Here is a 10,233-nt window from a genome sequence, read left to right as displayed (position 1 = left end):
TAGCATTACATAAACACAAAGTCGGGCCTCAGCTGAGCTACAGTAAGCTTGCTCCTTACTTTACTCTGTTAGTAACCTTGTTCTATTAACCATCCAGTTTGAACCAAGTGGTCTCTAACTTGTAGATAAAAATTTGACTTCAGCTGTCAGCATTTAAAACAGCACAAGCACACCCTGGTTCTGTGCTTCTTCAGGGCTTTAGTAACTTTCCTCTAATTGAATTTCAAACAGAAGGATGTTGTTGTTCTTTTTTTTTGTTTTGTTAATCACAGCTGCTATGATACTCTGAGCATTGAGCCTTGCCGCAAGAATTGGGTTATACAGCCCAGTTGCTTTTACTCTGTCACACCTTATGAATCATCTGAATATTCCAAATGGACATACAGTTTCAAGAATTTAAAAATAAATGGAATGCAAGAAAAGGAAAGTATAATACTTGCATTATTTCAATGATGTTGCCGATCTTATGCTGGTATGCTCGCCGGTGCAGACAATTCCGTGTGTGGAACATATCATACAAATTTCCAGCTTCCTGAATAAAAACAATCCCAACCATCTTTAACTTTTGACATTGTCTTAAATGGAAAACTAGAACAATCAAGGAATCTAATGAATTGTCTCCTTCCATTTGCAGCATAGAGCAGAATGGCTATTTTTCACAATTTACAAATTTTGAAACAGACTCAAGCTGGCATGGGAGAGCAGAGACCTGTCAGCGACCCCAGGCAGCCCGGGCAGAGAAGAGGACCTCTTGCTCCTGTAGCAGCCCCTGGCCAAGGCCACATTCACCTCCTGCCCAGAAGATGTGGAGCAGGATCACGCACAGCTGATGGTTCTGTAGTCTCACCTGGAAGGACCCACCACAAACCCTTTCAAACAGAGGCTTGCTCTGTCCTTGCTTCCTTAAACCTGTTGCTTCTGAGAACAGCTTTCAGAGCAGCAACTTCCTCCCAGGGGCTAAACAAGCCCCGCAGGCAACCCTGGCATCCCCCCACACAGAGTGCAGCTCTGCCCGAGGCAGGCTTTGCCATGCCCCATGTGCTCTCATCTCAGTGTGCTGCTGTACCTCACACACATTTTGCTGCTGAGCGTTCCCTCAGTTCCCACACACCGCTTACCTTGTCACGGGTACAGATATGCTTCTGGTTTTCTACTTCACAGACCCGAGTGAATTTAAGTAATCGCTTATAATCAAAATTATTCGGGATTCCTAGGTGATGGCAATCCCTAAAAATATTCCACAGAGTGTTTAAAAATGAGATCATACTTAAATATACAGGAGCATTGTTTCACTTAGAATTCATAATAAAAACAAAGATTTGTACCTTGCAAAATAATCCCACTTGTCAACGTCAATGCCATTTTTTTTGTTAGCTACTATCTCATATAGGAAACTTTTCTCCTTTTGTCGACCACGGTAGGGCCACTGACAACAGGGGAGCCGAGAAGAAAAAAAAATCAGAAACAGTAAGAAATTAAAGTGTGCAAACAATGTCAGAACAATTTTCTAAAGACAGTGAGAATACACTTTGATTTTGCCTGTGATAGACACAAAGGCGATAAAAGAGCTTTCAGAAGCTGCCAGGCATTAGAAATCCAGAACTAGGGCTTAAGAAGCTGACTTCCCAGAAAATCAGGAAGAATAAAAACCATGTACACAAGTACTAAGGCAAAGCCTGCAGCATAGCAACAAAGAGGTGAAAAGGTTGGAATAATTTAATTCTCAGGGAATTAGTTAACCCACAAACATGTCACTATCTTCCAGTCTCCTGCAATCAACTACACAACTTCACAGAACAGAGTTTTAAAACAATTACTTAAACCTTTAAAAAAAAAAATTGTTTAAACAGCCAGCTACTTAAACTCCTAACCCACAAGGGATAACTCAGCCATGAGGCAAACAGGAAATCATAAGATACAAGTTGCACATAAACATTATTTTCTTGAAAATTTAATGATTTTTCAGCTAAACAAAAAATGCCACAAAGTGTGCCCCAAAATTCTGAAGGCAGAAAACATGGTACACAAACAGATCAATGGCTCTCGTACTATCTGCAGTACAGAAATATTAACATTTATATGAATAAGAACGGAAATGTGTGTAAGCAGCAGGAAGAGAGCACATCATAGATAAAAATACCCTGTGCTGACCGTAAAGAGCTCTGCTACTGGGACAGTGTTCAGGACACCGTTTGTTCAACACACAAACCCCCTGTTGCTCGTGTCAGGCCCAGAAGGCCTGCAACGTGACAGCATCACAGCACAGACACATCAGCAGCAGAGGAGCCGCTGCTCTGGTAAGACCATGAGAGTACAAAATGACTGCCAGTGGAAGATCCTGCACCCTAACTCCAGGAGGGTGGCAAGAAGTTTGCCACGTATCACATATGACACTTCTCTTCCTGTTATCCTGCTGGAGAACAGGCACAGAATCCAAACAAGAAAGAACAGACACTGGGTAACAGCCTGGCAGACCAACGGCAGGGGCAGGCAGCAAGATTCGTGTGCGAATGAGTGCAAGTAGGTAAAAATCAGCTTGCAGACTTTGTAAATGAATATCCCTTTCCTAGAAGATCTCAGACTGATTTTTTTTAAGCTAAGATCCCTATGTTTGTCATCAGAGCGCTGGAGTACACATGGTAGAACTACACACTACTACAGCAGAAACTAACGGGTAAGTGCTAACATTTGTGGGTGATTTGTTTGGGACAACATACAAATTCTGATTAGGACCAAATCGCCATGACAGCTCTCCCCCTGACGGGTTTTTAATTCTGCTAGCAACTGCATGGGTGTCCTTGAAGATATGACAACAGCTGCAAAGTGTGGAGAGAGGACTTAATTCTTTCATAGAGTTGCAATGATTAATAATCACAATCTCCTCTTCCTTGCCTCTTGAGGCAACACATTTCTTCAAGTCTCTTCCCTGCTTCTATGTTTGTTACTGCAATAAATCCAAGCATTTTGCTACTGTCATCAACGCTGACGTAGCTCCAGCATTTGAGCGATGGTTTGCATTGTTCATTGCCTCATCTCCGCTAGCTCTCAGTTTTGTTATCCATTATCAGCTTGTTACCCTAAATCATCTCCACGTTTTCTTCATACAGCCACCCGAAAACATGACCTCCCATCACCACCACCGTCAGGCATCCAGTAAACAGGCTGTTATCCTAACCTGGTCATTTACAGTTTCCATTAAAAAGTCAAGTTCTTCCAACCTAGTTGCAGTGAATTAGGCTCAATGCTAATAAAATTCTTAAGGTTTCCTCTAATCTGAAGCCTCTGAGGTAAAACTTCTCAGGAAGATGTAAGCACATAACAGAGTGAAGCCACAACTTCCTGCCAGCACTGTAAGAAATAAACACTACGCTGCTCTGGCATCTCTTGGGTCAGGATTCTCAGAATCTCATGGGGCCAAAAATAAATAATAAAACATAGCAGAAAAAAAAATTATCTGCTCTTTCAGTAAAATGAACCACAGGAGCAGTACACTGACTCACCGAATTCTCACATGCGGTTTCATCTATAGGCCCCCCTATTTGTTCCTTGATGAAGTTCATATCTTCTTCCAGGACAAGACCATGTGACTTCATGACTTCTTCTAGTTTATTGGAAGTGATCAGGTGCTCAAACATTTCAACAGAAGCAGTTTCATGCTGTAAAAAAATGTAAAAAAATCCCACCTAAATGTTGCATTACAAAGTTTAAGCATCTTTCCTGCAGTGTCACAGTTTTCCCCGAAGCCAGCAGCACCACCTGGCAGCGCACCTGGACACAGTGGTGTGAAAGTGCAGCATTTGGGTGATTTTCTACTCATTTTATCAAACAGGAAACCACCCAGTCTACAGAGTCCAAAAACACACTCTTCAGGAGTGCGGTGTTATTTTTGTATTTTTATAAACAGCAGTAAGACAGTTACAATGCTAAAAGACAAAATAACCATTGCTGCTCTGCAGAAGATTAACCAGTCTACTCAGCTGATTTTTTTTTAGTAATTACAAGCAGAGAGAAGCCTGAAAAGACTGCATTATGTGTCATTCACAGCAAACAACCCCTGAAACTGTTCAAAGTTTCTGAAATTTTGAATTCTAAACTATGTATTAAGTATCCTGGCCCTGAACAAAAATTTTCAACTGGCAAGGAAGCTCCTAGTTGTCATTTTGCATCTGTAAAATATTTTCTGAAGGGAGCTCACAATACACATTTCAAGGCATGATGCTGGCACTGGGACGAGCTGAATGTAGTGCAGGAGGATTTGGCAGTCGAAGCTGGCACTGATCACACAAGGTTTAGTCGCTTGCAGAATAAGAGTCAACAACAGGACTTTGTGCGAACAACACATGGCTTACTAATCACTTTAACCTTGAAGGAGAAGAGAAAGACTGATAAAGGCACTGACTAGAAGGCACTGAAAGTCAGATGATGACCAAAGGAAGCATGAAGTCAGCAGTTCTTTAGAGTAACTGGGCAAAGGGTAAAGCTGGCAGGGGGACATGGCAAACACCAACTCAATTCAGGACCAGAAGGGCTTGCCCCCCCCACCTTCATGTAGCATGCCTGCTAATTTACATAGCAAGGAAGGACAATTTGACAAATAGAAGGTAGAGTATTAATTAATAACATCACTTAGCAACTTTTGACCAATGAAAAGTAATTTCTTTGTTCTCTGAAATGTATATAACCTGATGTATACAGAACGAGGGTGTGCTAGCTTTGTGGAGCTATCACCTACCACCCTATCTCATGCAAAACAGCAAGTAAATGAAACACTTCAATTGTGTGTGTATACTGGCATTTTGCACACCAGGTAAACGATCCCACTTTTGGGACAACACTTGTGGGGAAAAGATGCTGGTGACAGACAACTGCCCTCACTTACGTCTCCTCACACCTCTTTCTGCTTTGCTAGTAAGGCTGCATCTGCTCACGGCCACACTGAGGGGGCTGACGTTCCCCAAACAAAGAGTTAAAGAGAACAACAAGGAAATCATCACAAGATTAGAAGACAACATTCTGGTTTTTCATTATGCCATCAAAATGATGCAATAAGAAAAGGCTAAATGATCACTATATTCTCACAAGCACTGGCAGTCTTTGATGATTAATTACTCTCCCATTAGACATTTCAGTTTTCTATTTTCACTTTAATAGTGAAAAGCTTACCTTCCACTTCAAATCTGGACGAGTGAGTGGAATAAATCTTCCATCAAACAAGTGTGAAAATGGTCCATGACCTTAAAAATAAAAGATTACAACAGGTTTAATCTGAGACATGGTTGTCAGTAAAAATATTTGAAGCAAGCTAAGGATCTGGATTCTCTTGTATTTGACTTGATCTTGACATCATCTCTGACGAAGATTCAGCTACAGCAAATCTCAGCTTACACTTTCGTAAGACACTGTAAGTACTACTGCACTAAACAAAGCCATTTCCATTACCAACGCCACAGGCAAGTACTGCAGTAACACCGAGAACATTAATTATTCCGTGCCAGCTCTGAAGAAAATAATTCGTCATAAAATAATCATAATTTTTGAAAGGGCCACTAATTTTCACTTTGAAATGTTTTACGAGACCTGAGGACATTACAGAAGGAAGCGGACACTTCACACCATATGGAAACAAGAAAAAAACTAGCTAAGAGTAGCTACAGGTTGACCAAGTGGAGTTGCCTCTGCAGACATACTCTGGACTGAACAAGAACAGATAAATCCTGTCTCGGAATATGGCCACACACTGAGCAGCCCAAAACAGCTCTCAAACGTTCTGATCTTGCAGCCAGCTTTTCATCCAGGTTAGCTTTCAAAGAGTAACAAGCCATCTCAAGTGTTGCTTACCCAAATCATGACAAAGCCCAGCAATTTCTACACAGAGGATATCTCGCTGGGTTATGTCCAGTTCTGGTTGTCTCTCCTTCAGTGCACGAACCAGACATCCCGCCAGGTAGCCCACACTGTTGCAGAAAAAAAAAAAAAAAAAAAAAAGATAGTAGCTTTAGGCTTGAGAAAAAGAGCAGTTCATCTATTCTATTTTGCTCCACCCTTGTCTGAGAGGTAGCACACAACAAATACTTTGACCTGCAAGAGAATCACAGACTATTTCCTGTAGTAGAGTTTTAGTCATCAGTAACACAGCTGAAAGGAAAAAAAGCATGAGATACCATGCCCAAAACATGGAGACAACAGCAACCTGTGTATTTTGTAACACACAGCCATGGAGTAACTGTGTCAGTGAACAGCAGTGCACGACTGACCGTGCATCTCGAAGCACCGCAGCTCACACATCATCCTTCGACCTCCAGTCAGTGCAAGCGCAAAGGTCCACAACAGGCACCAAAGCATTTCGCTCTTCTTTCAAATTGCTGTTTTAGCCACAGCTTATGACAGTTATTTCTCTTCCTTTAATTCATTTTACATTTGACATTTAATTTCACTGAATTAGGAGAATGAGCACACAGCGCATACTCCTGTAAGCTGTTCACAAGCTCTACAGCAACTTCCTTTTCTACTTGTCTCAACAGTCCCCCTTGCAGAACATCTTAAAGCCAGACACAGTTTTATACGATGAGGTAGTATCTTTTATTAGACCAAATTTTACTGTTTGGTGTCTTTTGCAATAGACCAATAAGCACACAAAGCTCACTTCTTCTATTTTAACACTATAGAAATCTTCAAATTTATATACAAGTTGAGAACAACTGTCCTAAGTTTAACTATATAGATTAATTGAACGATTTAAAATAAAAGGCTGCTGATACCACTGGAGTTTTCAGACTTCTGTTCTAAAAGCTTTGTTTATATCTCCCACATTTCTGCCTTTTCATGTTTACCTGGTGCAATCAATTCCAGCTTGCCTCGCTGATTTCACCCTTTCGCAACAGACACTGGCATCTTGTCAATGTCACAGAGCAGAGGCAGAAGCCAGACTTACTCCACAATATTTCAGCACTAACAAAAGGAACTTTAGGCCAAACAGATCACCTGAATAAAAACCACTGACTAGTTTAATTCCTGTGCACCTTGGGAGATAACTTTAAAACAAGCTCAAATCTGTCACAAATCAGCTTCTCTGTAGAGTATGAATGACCTAGCAACACTCTGGGAATACTTATCCATCATCTGTCGCTGTTTAACTTCTATTATAGCTAACAGCTTGACAACCTGCCATGGACTGCAGAAAGCACACGTAACCACAAATGCAAACACTGCAGATAAAATGGGTTTTAGCTGTACTGGACAGTACAAGGCGATTACAACTGTCTGGCGAGTCATTTATAGCAGCTCCAGTACCCTTCCCAGGTTTAAGCTTTAAAACTGAAATTTCGACCTGGGAGAACATAAAGCACTCAGTTTTTAATTAACATTATTCTTAGAAGAAGAAGGGGGCTGGGGAGGAAACCTAACACTGATTCATCTTTTAGGTTTCTTTATCTGCCTTTACTAAATGAAGTCCAAGGGAACTGCCCATAATCACACAGCATAGCCAAGAACATTTGTGAGAGCAGAAATGCCACCGTAGAAGTGCTCAAAGACAGCAATGTCCCTTGGCTGGCACTCACACTTTAGTGAAACCAAACACAGAGAAATCCAAACGCAAGAGATGTGCAAGACAATGTCACCTTACCCTAGAGAGTGTTCAAAGCGGTTGTGAGAGGCTCCTGGAAAAACAAAGTAAGTGCCACCCAGCTGCTTAATGTATCGGAGGCGCTGAAACTGAGGTGTGTCGATGATGCGAACAAGAAGTGGATGTATTTCAATGTGCCCATGAATCGGATCGTTAAAAACCTACAAAAGACAAACAATAGTGTAATTAAAATTTGACTTTGAAAAGAAACAGGCACCAAGGTAAAGGATATCTAGAACAGTCAGGTATTTTGTGGGAGAGGGTGACTGCTTTGTTTTCTCCTGTAAAATAGCCATATCCTGCCTACCCTACATCAAGATTTACCCTGGAGAACTACTTAAGGATGACATCAAAAAAGACAAAGCTGCATATTTCAAAGGGCAAGGGAATTAAAGTCAAAATCTCTAAAAATGTTATCTGCACCTGTGTAATTCCAAAACTTAATACTCCAGAAACCCAGTCTTTATTAATCTGCTATCCCAGTTAAACCAGGATACTGCAATACCACATCTGAGATATCCAGTAGGAAGTGTTTGCTCTGACATTATTCATGTTTTCTAAAATCAAGTGAAATTCTGCAGAGTGAAAATTGCGATTCTTACCTTTTTCAAAATACAAAATGCAACCCAAGATAACCAAAATATGAAAGAAGCACTCCCTGATCATCCCTAAGCATGTTTTTTAAGAGACATCTGAGTAACTACAGTGATTTACTACAGAAGATAAACATGCACATTCAATCCTTGCCTCAGAACATCAGATAAAACTATTTCATCACACACATATCCTGGTAAAATACTGAGGCAAATCAGGTTTTCCCGTGTTCTCTCTATTCTTGGTCACTAAGCTGACAGGGCTCTCGCTGATGTGCAGACTACAAAGGAAGGCGTGCAGCCTTGGCCCAAGTTAAACCAACATCCACCACTGTGAGAAACTGCTGGACAAGGTAAACAGAGCAAGTGAGGAGGAGTCTGTCACCCCAGGCCTGGGGCTAAACTAATAAACAAATAACGTGGGGAGGCTCTACACAAAGAGAAGCTTCTCAACAGCTTCAAACAGCTCCTCTGCTCAGTCACTCTCTCACAACCACCAGGTGCCCACATAAAGCTCTCAGTTGATGATTTTAACAAGTTCTCTGGTTACTGTGGTTTTTCAAAGATCACCCGCTACCAAGGAGAAGGGCTCGTAGTTTGCCCACAGCACCAGCTGGCACCACCAAGCCAAAAGGAGGGGAGACAGACAGACAGGGGAGACGGTGCAGTGAAGGCAAGGCCCTGCAAGCGATGTCCTCCCACGCACGCTGGGGCTACCTTCATGATGTCCACGTGCTGCTGTCTCAGTTTGTTCAGGCAGGCCAACACTTTCAGTCTCTCAGCTGGGAGGCTAGAAAGGCAAAAAAGACATTGAGAGCAAAGTTTGCAATGCGTTTCCCTTTACAATTTGCAGTACATGCAGAAAAACTTGTGCAAATTCACATTACTCTGATACTCACTGACTCTTTTACAGAAATATGTATTTCTGCAGCTTTTTCAGAAAAGTATTGAAAGCATTTATCCTTCTAAAGTCAACGACAGAAGGAAGAGAACAAACAGCTACAGAAGTTGCCTGTAAAGCAGCTTAAGTGTTTCTCCCACTTATACAGAATCAAGAAACAGAAACAGCAGAACACACATATTTTTTATCCTCAATTTATTTTAGGGAAAGTCCCATTTGGGGATAAGTCCTTTAAATTTATAGGAAAGACTACATGCAGTGCCTGAATAACTGACATTTTTAAAGGTAGAAAAATTCCTTAAACTGAAATGTCAAAGTCCCCATAAACGATTTTTATAAAAATTCCTTTCAGTTAGTCAACTCTGTATTAAAAGAAGTTTAATTTTGCCAAATTAACTTCAATTTTACATAAATTAATTTCAACTCCAACAGTGTGTTACAGAGTTTAAAAGATGCTATAATTTTGTTGAAAACTAATTATTCTATTTGTAAAGATATTTTGCGGTCATTTTAAAAACACTATTAAAGGTCTCCTTCACAACACACACGTAAATTTTCAATGCAGGTACTCTGCTGTAGCCATAGCAGTCTAGGAGCACAGGCAGGACAAGTCTGGAGGGAGAGGTAACACGCTCTATTACACCCACTTCTATTAATTCTGTTTCAAGCCTTGTCCTCAAGCAAAATGTTTCAGTCTCAGTATGATGGCAAACACTTTATCACCAGAAACGGCAATTTGCTGCCTTTTACCCTCTGCAGCAGTTAACCACCCTGAGATCAGTTTGATATCTGTCTTTCAATTTAAACTTTAACAGAAAGCGATACCATAAAACGTCAACTGTTAGCAAAAAATACTGCCTGATGCACTATATTTTTTCATCTGAATCATTTAATAATTCGAAATCCATACAACATTAAGTGCATACGATGATTCAGCTGCTGGTGAGCAGCTTTTGTCTCAACCACTTCGTATCCCTTTCCCCAACAGGGAGCTCCTGGGCTGCAGCCCTTGCTGCTCACACTGTCACAAGTCTTCAGCTGCCCCCACTTGCAAGCAAGGCGAGAAGCACCAGCGGCGACGCTCAGACCAGTGGGCCACTGCACACCCCAAGCAG

The 10,233-nt window shown here is 41.2% G+C and overlaps 1 protein-coding gene across 1 annotated transcript in view; it reads right to left on the bottom strand.

The window, feature by feature from the left end:
• The window catches only part of SAMHD1 (SAM domain and HD domain 1), a gene marked incomplete at both ends in the record, with an annotated part of 10,060 nt that extends 1,053 nt beyond the window's left edge, over nt 1-9,007 (bottom strand). The window contains 8 exons of the mRNA XM_010087934.1: nt 441-532; nt 1,119-1,227; nt 1,326-1,426; nt 3,501-3,656; nt 5,164-5,234; nt 5,839-5,954; nt 7,625-7,785; nt 8,935-9,007. Of these exons, the coding sequence (XP_010086236.1) occupies nt 441-532; nt 1,119-1,227; nt 1,326-1,426; nt 3,501-3,656; nt 5,164-5,234; nt 5,839-5,954; nt 7,625-7,785; nt 8,935-9,007 (879 nt within the window). The remainder of the gene's footprint in view (nt 1-440; nt 533-1,118; nt 1,228-1,325; nt 1,427-3,500; nt 3,657-5,163; nt 5,235-5,838; nt 5,955-7,624; nt 7,786-8,934) is intronic.
• Between the last annotated feature and the right edge of the window lie 1,226 nt (nt 9,008-10,233).

Source organism: Pterocles gutturalis, unplaced genomic scaffold (assembly GCF_000699245.1).
Source record: "Pterocles gutturalis isolate BGI_N339 unplaced genomic scaffold, ASM69924v1 scaffold41461, whole genome shotgun sequence".
Classification (NCBI taxonomy): Eukaryota; Metazoa; Chordata; class Aves; order Pterocliformes; family Pteroclidae; genus Pterocles; species Pterocles gutturalis.
Note: the sequence above shows the minus strand (reverse complement) of the source record. Positions and strands in the feature narration are given on the sequence as shown.